Below are 22,967 nucleotides of genomic sequence, written 5' to 3'. Positions count from 1 at the left end.
ACTCTCCTCACCCGCCGATTGTAGCCTCCCGCTACGCTCATGAATAATTCAGAATATAGCAGCCTCTTCACTTCACACCGTTAGATCGAGCCCATGAGCGCCTATATGACGCCGCCTTCTACAAATTCGTTGTCTAGTTGATAAACGTTATTCTCCACCGATTAGTTGGCGGTGCTCATTTTTAAATTTGTGGCAAAATGTTAAAAGGTTTAGATAGAGACTTTAAGGGTTATCAATATCGTGTTAGGTTAGGTTGGGTTAGGTTAGGTAAGGTTAGATTAGGTTTGATTAGGTCAGGTTAAGATTTAAAAAAGTAGCACCGCCAACTAATCGGTGGAGAATAACGTTTACCACTCTATTAGGTCTCTCTTCTTCAGCAATAGGGCTTGTCAAGTGAACGCATTCGTGAACAACTGATGTTATTCCAGGGAGTAAAATCGAAGACAACATGCCCAGCCAAACCGCACTGTGCATGCATTTAATTTTGACATCTCTTTCATTTTCCCTGCTTGTCTAAGGAAATAGCATCCTGGTATGGGGACGTTTAAGCAAGCTCTGGCAGGTTCGTTTGTTTGCTGCTACCAATATCAGTGATGCAAGTTTGGAGCTTCAAACATGTTTTTGAGAAGCTGACCCTTCTTTTACATTACTATAGGAGGAACGGTCAGCTTCGTTAAAACCAGTTCGAAAAGCCAATTTTTCATCACTGGCATTGGCAGGCAAGTTTGTTTGCTGGTACCAGCGCTTGCCTAAATGTCCGAATTGAGCCAACTTGATAGTGCGTTCACCGAATTACACCAAACATGTTCCTTTTGTTGGGTTTTGTAACACAGCTGACTCAAAATCGCTTGATTATTGAAAATTCAATGGGCGGATGGTGCGAGTTGACTGTGATGTTTGTCTTAGTTCTCCGTCTCACAATGCCCAAAAACAGGGTGCCGGAGCACATTTTTCCTTGAATTTCATTCAGTTGACATGCCCTATAGAGAACACCGCCATAACTTTCCAAGAAATGAAACCAGTCTCTACACAGGTGGGACTTCACCTTTCGCAGACTGGGTAAGTGAAAGTTAAATTTCATTTACGAAAAGAAGTGTTCGGTTCCGCAAAAGAAATAAGTTACTTTTACTTGCCCAGAACATTTATGACAACATCTCACTTTCACTTGCCTAGAATAATCAAGTGATGAGTTCATTTTCATTTGTCTTGAATTTGTTCAACAAGTGCTATCCAATATCCAATATATTAATATACATAAATATATTACAATCCAAAATGTCCCTAATACCTCTCTTGACTTTTCCATTGTACTTTGAATTATATTGATCAACTGAGGAAACAAACTTTTGGATGTCTTCCAAATCTTGCAAATTTGGACAAGGTGAGTTCTGGCATGGAACGGATAGCTATCAGTTCCATGGTTCTAGGAAGAAGCGGGGAAAAGAGCCGAACGAAACAGCAAGGTGGCGACAAAACCCATTTTTTCATAACATCTCGGCTTCAAACCATTTTCAATTCATTCTGCAATTATTAAAGATAGCAAAAACATGTTGTTTTTGCGTTGAGTGTACATTCCAGACATTTGTCAAAGCTAGTTTTGTTTACAACAGATACAACATTTTCGTTGTCCATCAAATTCATGGAAACAAGGTAGTATAACGAAATTACAAGAAAGGAAATTTCAATAATTTGTTCCCTATTTCGGAGTTGGAATTGCAATCCTGCTTCATCTTTAAATGGTACGTTGTCATTGTAAGGATCCCAAAAACGAACAAAACATATTTCTGATCTCAAAAACGAACAAAACATATTTCCAACTCGTTGCTTTTTTTACTCTCACAAATCGGCTTTCATTCATAAGTTTTTCTCGCAGCAACTGAAGGACACATGAAGCTCTTACGGAAATCTTACTAGAAATTACGGAATGCCGAAACAATACAATAAATAAGATATTCTGAATAGGGAACATCAAGGCTAAAATCTTTACATGCGAAGCTTCATAGTATAGATCTCAATGAAATGAAAAACATCATTCAGGGCGAAATTTTCACGAAGTTGTACTCCGCTTCATTCCACTCGTATGAAATAGTAATCACTTCAAACATCGCAAACAACGTAAGATTTATCTCCCAAAGTGTCTTTGAATCAAACGCCGATGCCGGATAAGTATCTTAACTTTCGTTTTGGGACAGATGGAAGAAGTTGGACTGTATTTGACACTGCACATTTTCCAGAGCATTCATGAACTTTGTGCCAACCTAGAATTTAGAGTCAACTTGAGTGATTGTAGAGTATCAATGTGCGTTTTGAGAGCACCTTCAAGTCCACGAGAATCCAGGCTAGTTCGAACAATGAAGTCCACTTCTCGTCTTTCTTGGGCTCCATCAGGGTTTAATTTGCTTCCCTCTAATATGCGTAAGGCGTACATAGGCTTTTTTTGATCCGGTTGCATCTTTTAAGTCAGACTTGGACAAATTTTTAAGCTTTATTCCAAATTAGGCCTACATTCAAGGCCTAGCTCGGTCTGCCAAGGTGGTAGACCAAAGACCAAATTTTAGTGATAAAATTGGACAAATTACTTTTGTTTTAATTGCACAAGGGATTACATTGTTTGTATCGGTTAGTAAAAACCCGTGAAAACCCAAATCAAAACATGATTGTTCAATTAGTTTCTCACTTTGGCTCAAGGAACGAGAACCGTGTTCCATTCCTTTTTTTAGTAGCGACTAATGTCCTGCCTAGTAACATAAATAGAAATATTCATAACTGATGAGCATGAAAATGATCGATTTTTATGCGTATTTCTTCTAAGCCTCACCACGATATCCAAAGCGGTACCTCAGGCAAAGCTGATCCAAGCGAAGGAAATGAACTTGAAACCTGAGGAGTGCAAGCTTCAGTTTGTTTCTGTGCTTTTCTTCTCGTACTATGTTAGGTACTCACGTATCATGAACGTGCATACTAAGAACTCTGACTGCAATCACTCACTCAAAAAGTGGAGCTCAATGCATAATCAAAAGGCCTTCACATGATTCGCATAAAAACATGTTCTTCTTCTTGTAATAACTCTTTTAAGCATAAATGACTTAAAATGTCCTTTGAGACCTACGTATTCATGAGCATGATCGTGGTTTTGCAACGTTTTACAGCCATGATTAGGTAAGAAATTCAACAGGTTCCGATATGTCTCAACTTTTCTCATTTTGCACCATTTGTGGCGAACTTGGAGCCTCTTTTATCAAGTCATCACGTTTTTTCAACCTTTTTGGCCGTATTCCAATCATGTTTTATGCTCCTTTTCAATCACTTTTTGTTTAAGTCCTGGAGATAAATCAAAGGCGTGATCTTTACATAGGTGTGTAACATATGAAATCGAGTCAATTTGTTCGTCAAATATTACTATCGTTTTGGGGCTGGATGTTGCTATGACCCATAGACCACTGAAAATTATGGACGTATCTCGATGACAAAGACAAGTCATCAGGGCTGCACCATTAGTCTTGTCATGTTTCAGGTTCGCGGCCTGTCCATAGCTTTCTGAGAAGCTCAAGAAAACGCAATTTTCAACATATGCCTGGCAGCCCTGACATCTTGACTAACAAATCGGACCAAAGTTTCAACAGACAGCCTAAAGGTAATTGCGGCTGAATTGGCTTTTTGTTATGACTAGTCTTGGTCGAGGTACGTCCATAATTTTCAGTGGTTTATGTATAACCCTACGGACCCAAGGATTTCTATTATTTTATAAATAAGTTCGGAATTTGGTAACTCATATTCTCGAGCAGTTGGCATTTTTAAACAGAATCATAAGCAAAATTATGAAAGACCAATGAGAGGGCGTTAAGCGAAAATGTAATAGAAAAATACATGCACGTACTTTCATTGCAAGCACTATATTTTAGTAAATCAATGCAGCAAATATCATTTCTCATTCAAACAGTTCTGGGAGCCAAATATAAAAGGAAGAATTATGCTAAGTTACAAAAGCAACTGGTTATATTGGCTTCAATCAAAAAAAAAACCTTGCTTCCAAAGTGAATTTTGAATATTTGTTTTTGCTACAGAACACAGCAACAGCACTGCGTTGCAGCTTAAGCAGAGTATCAACTGCTTTGAGATTAACAACTCTTTTGCTTGATATTTCGGCTATGCCTAGAAACATTTTAATTTTGAAAGGTGAAGAGATGCAATCTTGAAAAGTTGTGCAAAAAGTAAAATAAGCAAGCAGTGCAAGAAAAAACCATTTTCATAATAAGAAACAAAAGTACTAAAATCACATCGTGGACGGCTTAGTTTGGATCCCATGGTTACCATTCACCTTGGATTTAATTCCCTCAAGTACACCTCTCGTCACTAGCTAATTTATTGCATTCTCCTTTTTGTGTCAAAATTTGCTCAATTCGGTTCGTCCTTTTTCATCTATTGAGCGCATTCTATTCATGCAAAGCTCTTTTCTCTATTGATCAAGGACACTGTCACCTCTTGTAACATACGAGTCTTGACCACTTCAAGATAAACAAGGAAAATATCAAACACGAGACCCAAAACTTGGCGCTATAAAAGCTCTACGTGCTATGAGTAATTATGCCATTCGTCACGCTGTAAAAAAAATCATCAGTTCGATTGAATCCCTCAAAATAGAGAATTAGAAGTCAAACAGGTTTCTCTCCTGAAGGGATTTTTTTGCCATAACAAACCGCTTTTCAAGACACTTTGTTTTATTTTGCCATTTTGTGCTGGTTCATCTAAACGATCATGACCGGATCCCGATCTTTTTGAGAGATCTTGACATCAAGAGAGCCGCAAATGCCCTTGAATTTCCCGGCCACCACGTCACGTAAGAAGTTCCGCTCAGAATTGGAATGCTCGCACAAAATCACGCAACCTCCATTGTGAACCACGTCCAGAAGGTCGTGATGAGACATCTCTCCCGTGAGCCAAAGATCAGCCGAACAGCCTTTGAGAACCGAAGTCCCAGAGCCCGCACAACTTGCCACACTGGATATGGAACAATCTGGAATGAAAAGGTAATTAAGCATTTGATTACAATATTACGCAACACTGAACAATAAATAGTTCAAGCAATCTAGTGTGTCCTGTATCTTGAATTGACGTGGAACAAGGTTTTCTTTCCCCATCATGAAGACAAAGGAGACACAAGAGATGATTTTTATGCAACAAAATGCCTTGATATGTTTCAAAGCCCGTTAACATGGCTGGCTAAATCCATGGTTACACTCCAACTTGCAACTTTTTGATTATGACTTGTCTTGGTATGATTAAAGACTTCGACCGTCTGTAGAAGTACAGGGATTGGAGCTTTGAACAAACTTGAGATATGAAAAGGCACCTCTTTCAACACAAATCTCCTGCATTGCACAATAAAAGGAAACGTAATCTGCAAGTTTTAAAAGCTCTTGGGTGCAAGCACTCTTGAGCGTAGTTAGATGCGCAGGAAGCAATTGTAGCGAGTATAAACGGCAAATTTTGAGGTGCAAGCTTTCACTCGAGGATCCAAGTTCCAATTGAAACTTAAATCTGGAAGATCGCTTTCAAGTTAATGGCCGAGACACACTCGGTTTTTAGTCGTTCAATCGAGGATGAAAAGTTCGTGTCAAATTTGCGTTTGAGGGAGCTTGCACGAACTTTGGCGTTTCATTTCGCCAGATGAACAACCAAACACTAAAAATCGATCCTTGAACCGTTTGACATGAACATGAAAGAGAGGAAGTCTTGCTTGATACTTGAGATGGTTCTGTGCAACAGGAAGGAAATGAGACTTCAAGATCAAGCTGTAATCATAGCTCCCAAGACTCAATATAGCTATACCTCTGAAGAAGCACTGAAGTAAAATAGCTTTTTGTCCCGTCCCTCAAATTTGGATATCAAAACTCATCTTAGAAAATAATATGTATTGCGGGAGGAAACGTGGCGTAGTGGTTAGCACTTTATCCAAGTTAGTAAAAGGTCTCGGGTACGATTCTTTTTCCCACCTCTCTTAAAAAGGAAGGGCCCAAAGACGAAAATCACACTAATGCGGACTTTGACATTGCCTGACAACTACCAATAAAGACTCATAGAGCTAATAAGTAGAAAATAAGTAATTATTTATTCAACCTATAATTGAGTTTTAGTATTAAACCACAAAACTTCAATTGAGAAGCAAAAATAGCCAGTAATAAATGCCGTCCAGTAAATCGGTAAAGCTACTCATGGTCTAATGATAAATCTGTCGGAATGAAAATCAATTGAATTTAGATTTATTCCTAAATTGAATAGATATTGCAACACAATAATCAAAGTGAAGCCCTTCACCATCGGGCTGCCCAGGTCAGTGTACAACAATGTTGGGAACCTGACCTCTCCGTAGATGACTTCCGGACACGAGCTGTTCTTTCCGGTTAAGGACCTTGCTGTTCTTGGCTCGACATCCCTTCGGAGTTTTGGTGTTCAGACACCTTTATTCGGGTTCCAGCCAAATTCCATTAACCACGGGAGCTGGCAAGGGACACCACCTACTTTGCAATAGCCAAGAAATTCATTACCCAACTGTCCCTCTACCTGTATGTTCTGTTTAGCTTTTTCCCTCTTCACTATTATCAAGTGATCTGAACAACATCTTGTCATACTTGCTGTGATATCAAATTCTAGCCAAGAATTTCTTTGTTCTGACTAGAGCAACTAGTGGCTCTAACTCTGACCATATTGACAGTTATAAAAACATATTTAATCATATTAATATGATACCGCAAGATGGCCGGGAGTCGCTATAGATATAGAGGAAATCTATTGCATTCACGGGATCCGGTTCCATGGCACTTTTCTCTTCAAACAATGAACTAGAACAGAAAATTATCAATTGATGGTCCATTTTCTTGCACCAGACTTGTAAAACCAAAAAAATCGATTTGGAAATGAACCAGAAACGGCTATGTTGTTAAGTCTTGTGGTTGGGATTTGACTATTTCTCAAGAACTCCGTTCATCGAAAACGTTCCAAGGCCATACTTTGTTGAACGTGATTGGTCCTTTCAAATATGCAGAGGGTAATTTGATATTCCTCGGATAGCATTATGGGAAAGCTGACCACACGCTTAATGCTCTCCATCTGACATTTGAATTACTCTAAAAGTAGACCCATCTGGGCAAGCAAGATCCAAGGTACTTTCAAGTTCTCTTACAATGCATATTTGGCTCAACGGAATGCAGCTGTCCAAATGAAGGTCGAATCCTCATAACGTAAGGAAAAGGCTTGAAAAAACGCTCACTATTGCCTTACTTTAAGAGAAATTGAGAATCACTTTGTTAGGAATTGGTTTCCTTTGATTGGCTCCTTTCATTCTTTAAGACATAACGTTTATTAGACAGTCTTAGTCGAAGTGAATGCAAACTTGAAACATTTTCTATTAGGACGTAAATTGAACAATACCAGATTTCTCTCACAGCGTATCATTTTCGGATAAAAAGATGCTTTCGGCTTAAATTCATTCTTGCGCAAAGTTTGCTATTTTATTTACAATTTTCTTCACTCCTTGGAATCAAAGGGTCGAAAACAGTTAGTTTTTAGGGGTATTCATTCTCTGCAGGTGTTAGGATTTCACTTTCGTTGACTTATTTCAGATCCATTGGGTAGATCCATCAGGTTTAAAAAAAAACAATGCCAGAAGATGGATTGGAAACCTTATCGAGTAAGAATGAAACACCTGGATGTTTGGAAGCAAGTTTCATTTACTTTGGCTTTTATTCTGTTTCACGAAGAAAATAATATGACTTGAATGTGGTCTAATAAAAAGGATCTGTTTTTTCGAGTCACCGACTTCAATGCAACTTTTTCGAAATATTAGTGAGAGATCCAACAACATTAGATCCAAACTTGTCTGAGCTACTTACCCAAATCTTTGCCCATGGCCACGCACACTCTCAGATGTTCCACTCCTGTGTGCTTTTTGACCACTTGTACGATTTCTCGAAGGGTCAGAGCCTTATCCAGAGCCTTCAATCGACCCATGCCTTGGCCAAGAATCGGATGCTTTTCCAGTTGGAATACTTTGATCATGGATGAAGACATGCCCGTGGGTTTCTCGAGAGCTGCAATCACTTCCGGAAGTGCTTTCATCCTGAAACGTGTCAATAAACCCGCTCGTTATGGCCAATCTAAATCTAATATTTGACTTAAGTTTCAATCAAAACCAATGAAAGGTCTACCAAGGTAGCTTGTCCGAGGAGGAGCTTGATATGTGTGTAAATGGTAGCCTTGACCAAATTGGACAAAAAAGACCCTACCCACAATCCACGGTCACGCTCCCTTGGGAGTCCTCTACATGGACCTTCACCCCTTGGATGTTCATTATCGTGGCCAAGGCAGTATTCACATCGGCCTTTAAAGGTGGAAGCGGATCCACCCTAACCGAGTGGCTGTAGTTCCCGGAGAAAGAAGGGTTTTGGCCTTGATGAAGGACACTGATTGGTCCCGAACCTGAAAAATAAATATCGATCCCTTAGACGAATTGCAATTCTTTGGAAATTCCAGGTTTTCATGGTGAACAGAGCCCCCGGGGGGTGGGGGGCTTAACCAATTTCTGACGAAGTAACCTTCTTGAAAATGAGAGTAGAACATCTTGAGGGCTCTTCAAGGTTTTCGAGATGGAACTAATGACAAAAGCTCATGCTTCAATTTGGAAGTGCTCTGTACTTTGTGCCATTGATCCCTGATCAAGTTGAAGAAGATAAGAATACATTCAATATTTGCTGAAGACCTAGCTAATGAATGGAAACTTAATGGAAGGATTTTCAGTGAACGTCTGTGTTCTATTGACTTTGTCCTATCTGTTTTCAATCCATGGACCCAATTAGTGGCTTGTTACGGAACCAATATAAGGCTGACACAATTTCAAGCACAAAAAATAACAAACAACCGTCAACTGGTTGTCCCGGCAAGGACAAGACAAGGACAAGGACCTCTTTGCAACATCGCAAATCTAATAGCCAGAAATAAGGAAAAATGAGGCCATCACTATTGAAATACGATGTGTGATGATGATGAACAAAGACCAATTGTTCACGACCAAGACCAAGACAGAAACTGCATTAATGTCCATTATTATTTCGAAGCTTGGCAAAATATCATCATAAACTGGAGACTGGTGGTGCAATTCAATACTGTATGTTCTGTGAGGAATAAATGTAGTTGCAAGCTAATACTAGAGAGGTTTTTCCCCAGCCGCTCTCCAAAGAGACGAAAAGAACCCCATGGGCTTCTTCAGCATTTCTCGTGGGTTTCCATCTTCTAGAATTCGACCATCGCCCATTACCAAGACACGATCGTAAGGAACAATATTGGCCAAACGATGAGCAACAGCAATGATGGTGGAATCAGCGAAGGCCTTTAGTAGGCACTTGTGCAGTTGGATCTCTCTGGCCGGATCTAGAGCACTCGTGGCCTCGTCCAGAACCAAGATCGGAGGCTTGAGCAAAATGGCTCTGGCCAGACCGAGTTCCTGTTTCTGGCCCAAGCTGAAGTTGTCCCCGTTTTCGATCACTTCCGTGTCCAAACCATTGGCAAGACTCTGGACCATGTCCTTGAGTCCGATGTGTTCCAAGCTGTGCCAGATCTCGGCGTCAGAAAATTGGTCTTCAGGGTCAAGGTTGCTTCGAAGGGTTCCACTGAATAAGGTAACGTCTTGAGGAACCGTCCAAATGAAGCGACGAAGATTCTTGAGAGGGATATTTGCTATGTCAACATCGTTAATAGTGATTTTCCCATGAAGGACATTTGTCACCCGTGACAAACTCATTACCAAGGTCGACTTTCCGGCTCCACTGCGCCCACAAATCCCCACTTTCTGTTTGGTCGGGATTTCCAGATTGAGCGATTGAATAATGGCTCTCAGATCAAGACTGTGGGTCAAGCCAACGTTATCAAATCGAATCACTCCATCATTACTGAGCTGGTCCTCACAGTTCTCCAATTGGAACTCTTCTTCAACACATAAATCAGTGTACTCTAGGATCCTTTCCACGGCGTTCATGTAATTTTCAATGTCAGCCAAAAACTTGACCACCCAGGCCAAGTAGATGGGTACCAAAAGGCTGTAATTCATTGAAAGGCCAATGGTGGCTGAGGATTGCTCCCCGGGGGACTGATAGGACACAAACAGATTGATGATGATCGAGACGAACACCATGACTGCACCTGTGCAATCTAAACTCACGCCCAGCCACCTGCAGCCACTCTGAAGGATGAGAAACGACGTGGTGTTGGCATCAATTTTTTCACACAACTGGTTCAGGAATCGGTTTTGTTCCCGAAAGGCACGGATCGTCTTCAACCCTCCTAATGTGTCGGAAAAATGCGAAAGGACCGGTGCTCGACTGATACTATCTAATCGTTGCAGCTCTCGGGAAGTACACCGATAGTAGTGCTGCAGCCACCAGTAAATGCCAATCATGGGAACGGCAAAGACAATGAATATAGGCGATTGGATCGAATTGACCACCAGGGCCGAGATGCAAATCAAGGACACCAGAACCAGACGTTGAACGCAGGCAGGAAGTTTCTGGTCCACCACGAACATGTCATAGGAGAATCTGTTGATAATCCGTCCAATTGGATGGGCTTCAAAAAGGTCGAGAGGGCATCGTAGTAAGTTGGTGAGCATTCGAAAGTGAAGTGTTCTCCGAGCTCTGGCCCCAATTAACTGACCAATTAGATTTGCTGAGCACGAGAACACCAACACGAGGATGGAGAATGTGCTATACGAGGTGAAGTAGGACATTGACACAGAGTTGTGGACATTCCCGGCTTCCAGAGACCAGTCTCGTAACAGGAAGTCCATGTAAACCTTGATGCTTTGGAGGGCAATGGACAGGAACAAGAACATGGCGGCAAAGTGAAGGCCCCCGGCCGTGAAGTACTCGGAGTAAACATTAATTCCAATTTGACCATACTCCCGCTTCTCCTGGCTAGACGATTCTCGGGTGACAATCAAACCATCGTCCTCGTCGTCATCGTGGAAATCGTCGCTGAACCCAGAGATCTGGGAGATGGCGGATGCATTTGACGTCATTCGCATCACCCGACAATGAAGAGGATAGGCGGGCTTATGGAGAACCACGGAGGAAGCATTTGAATCTTGATATGAAGATTGCCGACTGGTGGAGCGAGACCGAAATGAGGACATGTTGCTTTCAAAAGAAAAGCCTTCAGGCTCAGAAGAGCTGTGTTTGGGTAAGGAAGCACTGCTCCCCGAGTTAACTAATCGGTTTTTAAAGGCCAACATGTGGTGGAATGAACGCATTCGTTGAAACTCGCCCTGATGCTTCACACTACGAGGTGTTCCAAAAGATCCCGTTGAAGGTAAAGGTGCTTGACAGATGGCACTTTGTCGAACAAGGCCAATGGAACTGTTGGAACTCCCCACCCCTGCCAGACGCCGATTGGCCGGATTTATAACAGGACCACCGTGTTTTAGAGAGGTGACAGGCACCCCATTATTGAAGCTGGTACTCCATGAAGAGGCTCGTGATATTGACTTGAGCTTGTGATTTCCTACGCTGGATCCACTACTGGTGCGGAACTTCCGATGCTTCCGCAGACTTCCATACTGACCTCGACGAGAGTCTGTCCTGGTCAGTCCGGATCCTTGCTCGAATATATTGTTTGAACCCACACACTCGTCGGAGGGGAGCAGGATGTCATGGCATAAGGTCAATTGCGAGGAACTGTCCATTCGGATTTGAGTTCGAGCAAGTTTGTTCGTGGAACTGTTCTTCTTGAGCAGACCAATGTTCCGGCTGAACTGAGGCTTGTTGGTCTTGGATGAGTCTTTGACAAGCCTTGCTCTTTGCATTTGTTTCATGAATATGGTCACGTTCTTCAGTAAAGTCCATCTCTCTTGAGCGGTTTTCCCTTCAACCAGTCCGTCATCCGAGCTCAAAGTTGAGGTTCTGGAGATAATGTGCCTAACATTGATGCGTAACTCTGGATAGTGTCTCATAATCTCGTCCACGGAGCCTTGGGCCTTAATTGTGCCCTTACTCATGTAGATAACCCAATCAGCTTTTTGTAGGAAGTCGATTCGATCAGTGGCCATGAAGACCGTTCTTCTGCGCTTGAGCAGGATCCTAAGAATTCCCTCATGAAAGATGTGAGTAGTGATGTTCGAGTCTAATGAACTGAAGGGCGAATCCAAGAACGTGCAAGGAGCTTTCGAATAAATGCACCTGGCAATTGCAATTCGGTGTCTCTGCCCACCACTCAAGAGGACCCCTCGTTCACCAACTTCCGTTTCATCGCCTTCTGGTAAAAGTTCAATGTCCGCCACCAAATCACAAGCACGAAGAACTTTTTCGTAACGCTTTTCCTTAAATGCTCGCCCTAGAAGAATGTTGTCACGTATGGAGGCATTCAACAACCAAGGTCTTTGTCCCGTAAGAGCAACAGAGGGGGGTAAATGCCACTTGATGCTCCCTCGAAGTCGTTCCATCTCTTCGGTGAGAGCCGATATGAGGGCTGTTTTGCCGCTGCCTGAGGGTCCTATGACTATCGTGAGGCCCCCGGTTTTCACCTCAAGATTGATGTCACGCAAAACATTGGCGTTGGTTTTGGGCCATGAAAACGTGCCGTTTTGAATTGAAAATGCAGTACTTGGGAACTTGTGGATGTTATTGTTTTGACAGCTATTCTTCCTGGAATCTTGGTGAGCAGATTTGGATTGACTATCCGAGAACTCTTTCTCTTCCTCAATGTTTGAAAGGCCATCACCCTCCTCCTCTTCTTCGTCATCATCTTCTTCTTCCTCATCATCTTCTTGCTCCTGATCCAAATGAACCTCACCTAGTGGTCCTATTTCCGGTGAAGCTGTCACTGTCCTACCGCAAGACTGTGATGGTTTTTTGTTGTCCGAGTAATCTTTGTAGATGTTTACTTCGGAGCGGGCAAAGAACTCGAGCAGTCGTGACCTGCTCACAATGCCCTTGATGAAGATGGGAATTGTCACTGGGAACACAGACAGACACACTGTGAGCTGTCCCAAGAGAGCCAAAGCCGAGAAAATGTTGGCTGCGCTAAAATTGGTATCCTCCAAGGCCACATAAAGCCCCACGGTGACTGTACTCACAATAATTGTCGAGACACTTGCCAAAAACGCCATGATGGACCAAAAGAATGAATCCCGGCGTAAAAAGCGTAATTCACGATCTCGGGCGTCATCAATCTTGGCAAACATGGCCTCTTCCAAGCAACCTAGTTTTACTGTTTTCATGCCTTGCATAGTTTCAGTGGATTTGTACAAGCGGATGTCTTGCGCTTGAAAAATCCGCTTATTGTTATCTGACATGAGTTTTCCTGTCAGGAATTGGAGTGGAACAATGATGAGCGTTCCAATGACAACGCCAGTGGCGCCACTTACTCCCATCTTCAGGTACAGGAGACCAATGATCACTATGACCTTGAGAGGTAAAGCCCACAGATAGTGAATATTCCAGATCAGCTCCCGGATGTTCAAGATATCCTCTGAGGCCAGGTTTGTGATAAACCCAATATCAATGTTGCCCTCATTGGCCTCTTCGGCCTCATCGGTGGAGCATGTGTTTGAGATGCAAAGGGCCTCCTTAATGACAGGTGTGTGTTGGACAGTTCCCACCGGAAGTCGCAAAGCCTTTTCATAAAGCAAAACATGTAAGGCATTCTTGGATCGGACTCCAGCTATAGTGAGAAGGTGACTGGATGTTTGGGAGAAGGCTCCTTGGCCCAAGGCTGCTAGGAAAATGATGATGGCAATGACGAAGCTATCCGAAAAGAACTCCTCCAGAGTTAATGGGGCCAAAGAGTGGTCTTCGTTGGAGAAGTTGCTGAAAATCGAGTGGGAGTCGTAACCCGAGTTCGCAATCAATGATGAAGATCCATTCCCTGGGGACGTTTGGTTGTTGCTCTCTTCGGCCAAGATATGTTCAAAGTCCTCTGAGATTGAGTCGACAATAAACTTGATGCTCATCGCTCCAACCAGGCCAAAGACATCCGACCAAAATCGGAAGAAACCCCCGAGGAGGATTAGCTTCCAGTTCATGATAAGGCAAGCCTTGAGCACGCGTTTCTCGGGCTGTTTGATACAGGCCTTCAGATGCTCATATTGTCTTCGGGCCTTCTCTTCGGCTGGCAGTTTGTGCAAATCTGTCAATTCCAGAGGGTTTCGATAGCCTCTTTGAAGCAGGGGGAGCAGCCATGTGAAGCACATCTTGGAAAAGAAAGACACGTGGTTGTATTGGTAGACAAAAGTTGTATCTATATCCGCTTCGTGATCGAATGTCATTGGGTTGTCATTTGGATATTGGCCATTCCCAGGGAGGGGAGGTCGTTTCGAGGCCGCTCGTCGATCGTGAAGGAGCACCTTCTTTACCAAAGCAAACATCAAAATGAGGAAGAGTGTAGTGTTTACAATGACTTGTAGCACGGTGAGCATGAATATAAGATGTCTGTCGCCAAAGGACTCCACTCTAGGAGTAGTATTACTCGAGAAACGATTTGCTCGAAGCCCCAGAATGATGGTAGACCCCAAAAACTGGCACACGAGTGGGAGGAGCTCTTGCACTTTCCTCTGAACCGTTCCACCTCTGAGCTCAACGGCATCAAAGTAAACCGGAATCAAGATAGACGTGATGAAGGTAATCAAAGTCTCGATCAACGATACCAGGAATAACACGTCTCGTTTGGCGAGGATCAACAGGATCTCAACCAAAGCAAAGAGACTGCACATCACTTGACACAACATGAGGATCCAGATCAAGTTGTGTCCTACGATTCGTCGATCGGGTGGCACTGCCGAAATCGGTATGGGCGTATTCATGCCTCTTCTTCTATTAGCAGGTCGGTTCCTGGACGAGCAGAACTTCACGTGTAAATGGAGCATCAGAGTCACATAAATGAAGAGACTGTTCAAGGTGATCATAGCGAACTCGATGCGGCAATCACGCTCCGGTGGGTCAGTGTCATCAATCGTGCTATTGATGCGGATATTCAAACCGCTTTGACACAGGCACATTTCCGTTACGGTGGGCATGTTGATCACTCTTGAGGATAGAATTGGTATTGATCATGTGAAAAAGCGGAATATGGGATATGGGTTGAAAACATGATGAGCTTTCGCTCGTTTCCTCTCTCACGTACTCTCACACTTTAGCAATACAAACTGAGGTCCGAGTATAAACACACTGACGCAGCAGAATCAAAGCCAGATTCTGGAGCTAGATTGGAGAAATGGGTAGAGATTTAGCCGCTCGGCATTCGGTATCATTCTCCCTCTGTGGAGACACAAAGTACAGCTAGATCGAGACTTGCAACCCCGAAAAAAAAGTCATACCAAAACAAAGAGAGGAAATTTATGTGTCTACTCTCTTGAGATGGGATCATAGTACGTGGTCTTACTAGAGAACTGGCTCAAAAATTCGATATTGCTAGATCGTGGGATGGGGATTATAGTAAGCTTGTAGTGATAAAAGTGATAAAGGTTTTTGAATGGGAACGTTCCACTAAGCTCTCATAAAGCAAATTGTAAGTCTTGTCAATCCCAAATTTGCATACGTGCGAGATGACTACGTATAATATCTACTGTCTGTGACCTTTTCACTTTCCCACAAGAGCAGCAAACCAGAAGGAGCTTTCAGAGTAAGAGTGAAAAATTAACGAGGGCCAATCTCTCCAGAGAGCCACCATAAGTTATGAGAATGCTTGAAAAATTGATTGGAGCAAGTTTGGATTTGGTTCGTTCCTGACTGAAAAAGGCGGTCATTGTTCGGAGAAAAGAAACCCGAGATTACATTTTAAATTAGATGCCTTACTTTGATTAACAATTCATCAGGGATGCAAAAGGAACTGTTACCTAGTGGATCACATCAACACCTCGAGATAAATTCATGGAATTCTCTTTCGAGGAAATGACATATTCTATGCAAGATCCGCTGAATCAAAAGATCCAGCACGTTGAAAACAAATGCCAAGAACTGTTAAAACCAAGGCTGTTCTTGAAACTAAATGAAGGCTGTATCGGGCTTCCACATTTTTGACATGTCTTCTTAAATGATTCATTATGACTTGTCCAAATTTTATTATGGTCTCTCTTCAAGACCCCTTCGTCATCAATTTTAAGGCACAGTTCTAGCTTTAATTGAATGGATAAGTCCGGGCACTCCATTATTCCACATACATGAGCTTTCGCAGAAGGTAAGTGGAACATTACAACATATTGAGTCGAACACCACGCATTTCCATTTGGAAGCAAATGGCAATTTCAGTTCCACCCTGAAATTACACACGAAGACCCAATGGTGGTACAATTTGAACCAAGTGTGAGGCACAATAAGAACTAATGACTTCACAACAAAAGGCAATTGATCTGGGAGCTTTGAAAGCCAACAAAACTAGGGAACATTTGACAAAAAGGCCATATAACCAAATCTCAATATGGGAAAAAATGACTAACCCTTCCTTTAGAATCGCTACTACTACTTCACTCGGTCACTTCCAATAAACGTGGCAGAGATTTTTACTCCCTTAGAATAGAGTCTTTCTTAATAGATTTCTTTGGTCTTGCGATTTGTGTGTGTTCAATGTAAGTTGCATATTTGAAACTTAAAGTGGACTTCGAGCGACACAGCCTTCAACCAATTACAGAAGATGGAATAAGAAGAATAATTGGTATCAATAGAGGAGTAAGCCTTCATTTTGACCTTGAACAGTTTTTTTAAGCGATAGGCGAGTCGAACTTCCTTCAGAAGTTTTGAAGAGAGGTCCATAAATTTTTGAAAGGCCAACTTTAATGGACAGGAACAATACCAATAAGTTTGAGCTCCTCGAAAAAAATCTTGATAAACGGCGGAACATAATAATGTACACGAATCTCTTGGAACTCAGATCGTGTTCAATGTTCCAACACAGCTGAAGACTGAGAGCTCCATAATTATTTTGTTCCTAGATTAAAATTGCATGAGTCCCACAACATGTAACATGTTTCGAACATTCGAGCCTCCTCTTCCATTTCCATGCTAAAAGTGTCTTAAATAAGCCACATACAATACAAGATATTAGCGACAGACAGTCACATTCACACAATCCCAACGACACGCACTCTTTGCAGATCCGCTTTTTCACATGCTCACATCTAACTTTAATGGCCAAAGGCAAGGCAACTTGACCTTTTTGTCACTTCTCTGGTTGGCGAAGAACAATGCAACAGGTGAAGAAGGTCACGTCACTCGGGAAACCCGGTTTTTCTTTCACATTAGAGCGTGGCCGCGACCGAGTTGAAAAAAGGTCGAGCCTTCCGCATCCTAATTCAAGTGGAAATGGGAGGTGCACCAATGCATCCTGGAGGATTTATCTCCGGCACACTATTTCCCTACTTCCTCCTTGGGAGAGAACTCATTCAGAGTGACAACCTTCCTTCCCACCATGGAACGAACTAAGCCGGACGGACAGATCGAGAAAGAGACAGGAGGCGGTTTCGTCGAGGACAGACTACTTTGATGGATATTGTAGTAGGACCATGTTTGTCGGCAGTACGCTTTGCTTGCGGCGAAGAGACCGCGATGGACTCGCATAGAGTCATGAAAAGCAAACCAGCGACCGAGAGCGCGCTTCCATCAGAACCACCAAAAGTGACCCTAGTTACAGACTGAAACACCGTTGAATTTCGGGGTATAAGCTGCCCTGAAAATTTACGGAAAGTCTTCTTCTACGTACGAGTATGTGCTCCTTGTTTAAAATGAAAGGTTGCTGATTGAAGTTGGAAATCCAATTGTTCGAACAAGACAAGTACAAATACATCCAATAGCAATGAACATGCTACTGCAGTTTGAAGGGTTTCCTGAATTTTATCCATAAAACAGAAAGTTTAGAAACATTTTTTTCTTAATTTCTTTTTCATCTTTGTGGTTGACGGCATGCCAAGTGATGCAAACCTGAGAAGAAGAAAATAGGATAGCTGCGATTGCCTAAAAACGTGTTTGTTTTATAGTTATTTTCATCAAACTACACACGAATATGTCGCCTGTCATAAAAATTATCAAAAAGGGTATCCTCCAGATGTTTCTGCGTTTGACGATAATTTTTTTTTTGGAAAAAATAATCAGGCAAAAAGTGATTAGTGTAAATGAGTAGAATGTCGGCAAAGGTGAACTTTTTGCGCAAATATCTTTGAGTTAGAACTATTTTTTTTTTCAATAATTCATTAACTCAATCGTCGGCCATCTTTGAATGTTAGCATGAATGCAATCATTTGAGTTCCATTAATCCAAGTAATAGTCTCTTTCGTCATGTTACGAATGGCAAGAAGCTATTTTTGGCTTTTCCCAAAAAGATATACGAGTATAAATTTGGTACGCACAAAAATATTCTCACAGCAAAAAAGGTATGTTTTGTTTTTACACTGTAAGCCGTAAGGGTAAATGTCGGAAATGATCTTGCTAAAAGTTGGAGGGGCAAATCAGGTTTCTTTCTAAATATATTTATAATACATAATATATCAAAACTTGAAATTATCTTTGGTAGTATGACTTTTTAACCTAAGAATAACCTTTGGAGTAAGTAACTTCATGCTAACAAAACGACCAATTTATATAGTGACAGAAAGTCTTGAGGTAGTAGAACTTCAAAAGAATTTCATTTGTCAAAGGAACAGATAGCTTCCCTACAGCCATAACATCTTTGACATTAGCACACTTTTGGCGTTATTAGGTTATGTTCTACAACCACCAAACAGAAAAAGCGTGCGTCCAGAGGTCTCTTTAGGGGAGTCTAAAGTGACTTATTTTCTCAACTAAATTCAAATTCAGCCTCTGGATGGTTCGAAATGAGTTAAACAAAAAACAACGTGAAGGCACTTTCATAAACATCACAGTCCTTTTCTAATGGAATTTGCAAAGCGGTGCTAGAATATATTTTGAATACGTGGCTAGCGGTTCAAAAGGTCTTGGAATTTTCAGATCATTGCTACAAAAAACAAACGGAAAGGTTTTTGAGATAAAAATGGTTCGTTTTAGCTAGAATTAGTGTCTTAGTCCCCTTGAGCCATAAAAAACAAATTTTGAAAAAACGCAATTGATAGACACTGGGTACTCTTTGTTCTGCAATGAATTGAAGGAGACTTATACATGTGTTTGGCATCAAATTTAGCAAGGTAAATTTTCATGAAATTGCCAAGAAATGTAAGAGTTTTTAGTGCCCAAAAACGAACCAAATGTTTTATTTTCTAAGTATATTGAGAATAGTAAATGTTTATGATAAGACTTGAAACTTTCTTGAAAGTATTATTATTCACTTGCTATTTTGTAATAGCCAATAAACAGAAGGCTTGAAGTTTGACTAAACTGTGCAAGTGTTGAATAAAACTGCATCCAGTATATTGAGAATAATTACTCCATGAAATGAACTATTTGACAATTCAACGATAAGGTGTGTGGTTAAGATATTTCCACTTTTCGAATTTTTGGTGTCGTTATTAATGTTAAGAAAAAGATGGCCTCTTGAATAATTTCAAGTAACAATATTTTCGATAAGTTTGGTACTATTACTTGTTTGGGCTCTATATTTAATACCATAGTCATTTTTTACAACTTCAATGGGGAGTTATAACTTTTAAAACTCAAATCCAAAAGTGTCGTCAAAGTTTCCGCGCACCCAGTATATCACATGCTTCACTATCTAAAGACTATAGCTCATAATTCAAATGTAAGGAATTCTTTGGTACCCTAGACCGGCCACTTTGTGTAGGCTTGCTGGGGTACCGTATTGGTAGAGCATCTGCACTCCAATTTGCGAATCCTGGTTCAATTCCAGGGAAGCCAAGTCCAAGCTTCTCTGTGGTATTTGCTTACAACATGAGTTGCTCCTTTTAACAACTTCGATAGACGAACCTGCGGTCATTCACAAGGGTGAGGTAATAATTAATGTTGGCTGTAATGACGAAGCGGGAATATCCTCAATTGGGACACCCATCAATCAGATGACAGGTCGAGCAAGAGAGCTGCCATCGGATATCGTAAGAAAACAAAACGACTAATGTGTTGTTTCTCATAGTGGCCCATAGATGGCGCAATACCATTAAGGGTCGGGACTGATATCGGCACTAGCTTTCAGAGTCCATAATTTCTCAACCTTTCATGGCATTGTGTCATCAATATGAAAAGCACCACAAAATGTGAAATGTAGCCGTTTTTGGAATTAGGTTACTCGCTTTATTGCGAATTCATGAACTGCATGGTGTTTATTGAATTGCAAGTTCATAGAACGAAGAATGCTTCTGTTTTTTCCATGGGCCCAAGACTTTCATGTCACGCTGTAAATGATTGACCCAATCAATGGCCTGGGCTAAATGTGCCAGGAGTCTGATCAATAATCATGGGCTAAAGCCCGACAAGCTTATGTGTAGTACGAGTAAATGGTCAATGACTCGGTTTAACTGTAGTTGCCAGGCTAGACAGAGTCACTGACGCTTTCAATCTACGAGCGTTTTAGTTTCCTGAACTGTCAAAATATCCCATCACTCGAATTTGGATGCCAGAAAATACCACTCATCTCGTTTGTTGACCAAATGAAGAACACAGTTCAAACATTAACGGGGCATTCATCTGATGAGTTGTGTACAAATGTCGAGGTTGATTGATGGTGTTATGGAGGTCTACAAAACGTATAAACAAGAATCAACTTTGAAGCAAAATTCATCCCAAGAAATCTCATTCGACGTTAATGTGATACAAACTACTCCAGTAAGTGGAACTCTTCTGCTAGCTCGACAATTGAGTGGTTAGTCTGAAATGAAGTCGATCAGCGCTTAGTTACAATCCTCTTCAATATCAAGGACAAGAGGATTAGGACTAAACAGAAACTACTGTACCAAAGACCTTTCTCAATGCATGAGGGAATTGGCCACTTGCAGGGAAAGAACTTGCAAGTTCGAAGGTGAACCACTAAATGTACTCGGCAGATATTTGTTTGGGTTCGTCCTTGAGGGTAAAGCTCAAGTTCCTACTTACAATTATTTCAGCTTTAGACATGGCCTAAAGAGGAGACTTGTTCCGATGCCAAAATTCAAAATGGTTATTGAAACGCATGCGTGATGTCAGCAAAGCAGCAAGTGTCACATCGACCAAACACGCATCATCTTTAGTACGAACACGATTTTCTTTTATTCGGTTTCGAGACTCTTGAAGACACTCAATTTAAAAGACGGGCCAAATTGTCCAAGTCTCAATATGATGGCAATATCATAGAGGAAGTAAGGCCTAGAGATTGCGATGAGAGCTAGCCAGGCGGACTCGTTTTCAGAGCACATGGGTGGCAGCCGAATGGCTGATAGGGTATGGTAGCTGATTTTTCAATCGGCTTAAGTAGCACTTGTTTATAGTTACCGATTCAGCTCCAGTAAAGAAACACAAGAAAACCGATCTTGCTCTTCTATGCTTTCTCTTGAATGGAAATATGATCAACGACACATGTTTTACGCAAGAACTTGGGCAAATTTTGATTCACTCCTATTTTGAATAATTCATTAAAAACATAATATACAATACAAAGTCGTCTTTTTGCATTGGTGTTTATATGGATAAACTTTAACCCGCTTCACTAATAATTTTCATGCACCATATGAGGCTCTTTCTAGTTTGTAAAGGAGAATAAGCGTTAGATTTAGGAAAGACATCTGGGATTGAACCCATGAACCAGTGTGCAATTAGGCAGAGCATTAACCACTCACCGGTCCTTCAAAATAAGCATAGTCCCCGCTAATAAAAATATGAATCAGCTGCCGCTCCCTGGACGTCTAAAAGGGGTCAATAAGGGGAGTCTTTTTCAGATATTGGATCAAAATCACACAACATTATGTGTTCATTTGTAAAACCTTTGCAACCGAGCAACGCAGGGTTAATGACCCTTGCAGTTGAACCCCACAGGATCATGCACCAATGCTAAGACTTTCGTTTTGGGGGATGTGTCCATACTCCTACAAATTTATCACATTCAATTGAATTAGTGATAAAGCGACTTGAATTTCAATTTGCAAATTTGTGCAAAGATAATAAATTGATTTTTGACAATCTTTCGTCCAAAATGGTTGTCCAAAGCCTGATTCAAGCCAAAGTGAACACTACTTCGACGACTTTTTCAAGAACACTAAAGCCTTTGTCGTTGGGAGTATCAATCTTTTACACATCCTCTCAAGCACTCAAAGACTTAGTGAGAATCACTTTGCATTTCCGAATTCAGATAGAAAGAGAATTAGATGAACTGCATGCCAGGAAGCACAGTCGAGATCTTTTCATTCCTACATTGCTTTGGGCTTACCCTTGGGCTTACCAATCTCACTTTTCCTTGCGGTAAAATTCACAATTTGAAACACGCGCCAAAATTGAAGCCACAAGTGCAGCCCATAGATAACTTCATGTTGCACTTTCGAGATTTTCGAGATGCGATGCTAAACAAGGGCAATCAATAGATTACATGATTTGCTCTACTAATGTCCAAATCTTTTTTTGACATGTTACATGTATTATGCCCTAAAAAGCATGTGTTTTATTATTCTACTACTCTTTCTACCTGAATATTTGTAAGATTCAAAAGGAATTAAGATTAAAGAGGAATAACAAACGTTTCATGCTAATAATTCAACTTGCCTGAAGCGAGATTTAACGAAATATTTTGTGCCATTTCCACCAGCGTCAGCTGACCTGAAAACATGCTCATGCGGTACAGCTCCTGTTGAACTTAAGCATTCTAGTTATGGTTTTCTATGGTGCAGCCATTAGACCGTTAGCAAGTTTGAATCTTTGGGTGCAGAGAACTTATCTTTTTTGTCTTTTTACATACTCTATGCAGATTATTGGCCTATGTCGTGTCTCCATAGCGACTTACGGACTGCGAGTCATCGCACTCTGTGTATTCAAGCACGACATTCAACGTCTCGCCCAACCAAACCGAGAATT

General features: G+C 41.3%; 2 protein-coding genes and 1 long non-coding RNA gene across 3 annotated transcripts in view; 1 reads left to right on the top strand and 2 right to left on the bottom strand.

Moving 5' to 3' along the window:
• Positions 1-4,700: 4,700 nt before the first annotated feature.
• The window catches only part of LOC131886559 (NIF3-like protein 1), a 23,605-nt gene continuing 5,338 nt past the window's right edge, over positions 4,701-22,967 (bottom strand). The window contains exons 3-5 of the mRNA XM_059234928.1: positions 8,283-8,475; positions 7,890-8,116; positions 4,701-5,014 (exon numbers count right to left, since the gene is read on the bottom strand). Coding sequence (XP_059090911.1) covers positions 4,746-5,014; positions 7,890-8,116; positions 8,283-8,475 — 689 coding nt within the window. The 3' untranslated portion in view covers positions 4,701-4,745. The remainder of the gene's footprint in view (positions 5,015-7,889; positions 8,117-8,282; positions 8,476-22,967) is intronic.
• Positions 4,886-7,807, top strand: LOC131886561 (uncharacterized). The gene is made up of 2 exons (XR_009373934.1): positions 4,886-5,027; positions 7,620-7,807. It is a non-coding gene; the product is annotated as an uncharacterized LOC131886561 (long non-coding RNA).
• LOC131886558 (ATP-binding cassette sub-family C member Sur-like) lies at positions 9,083-17,375 on the bottom strand. The gene is made up of 2 exons (XM_059234927.1): positions 17,151-17,375; positions 9,083-15,063 (listed from the first exon to the last, which is right to left on the bottom strand). Exon 2 carries the CDS (start codon positions 15,053-15,055, stop codon positions 9,200-9,202), a length of 5,856 nt encoding a protein of 1,951 aa, XP_059090910.1. The 5' UTR covers positions 15,056-15,063; positions 17,151-17,375; the 3' UTR covers positions 9,083-9,199.

This window comes from Tigriopus californicus, chromosome 9 (assembly GCF_007210705.1).
Source record: "Tigriopus californicus strain San Diego chromosome 9, Tcal_SD_v2.1, whole genome shotgun sequence".
NCBI lineage: Eukaryota > Metazoa > Arthropoda > Copepoda > Harpacticoida > Harpacticidae > Tigriopus > Tigriopus californicus.
The sequence above is the reverse complement of the archived record's forward strand: the minus strand, read 5'-3'. Positions and strand labels throughout refer to the sequence as shown.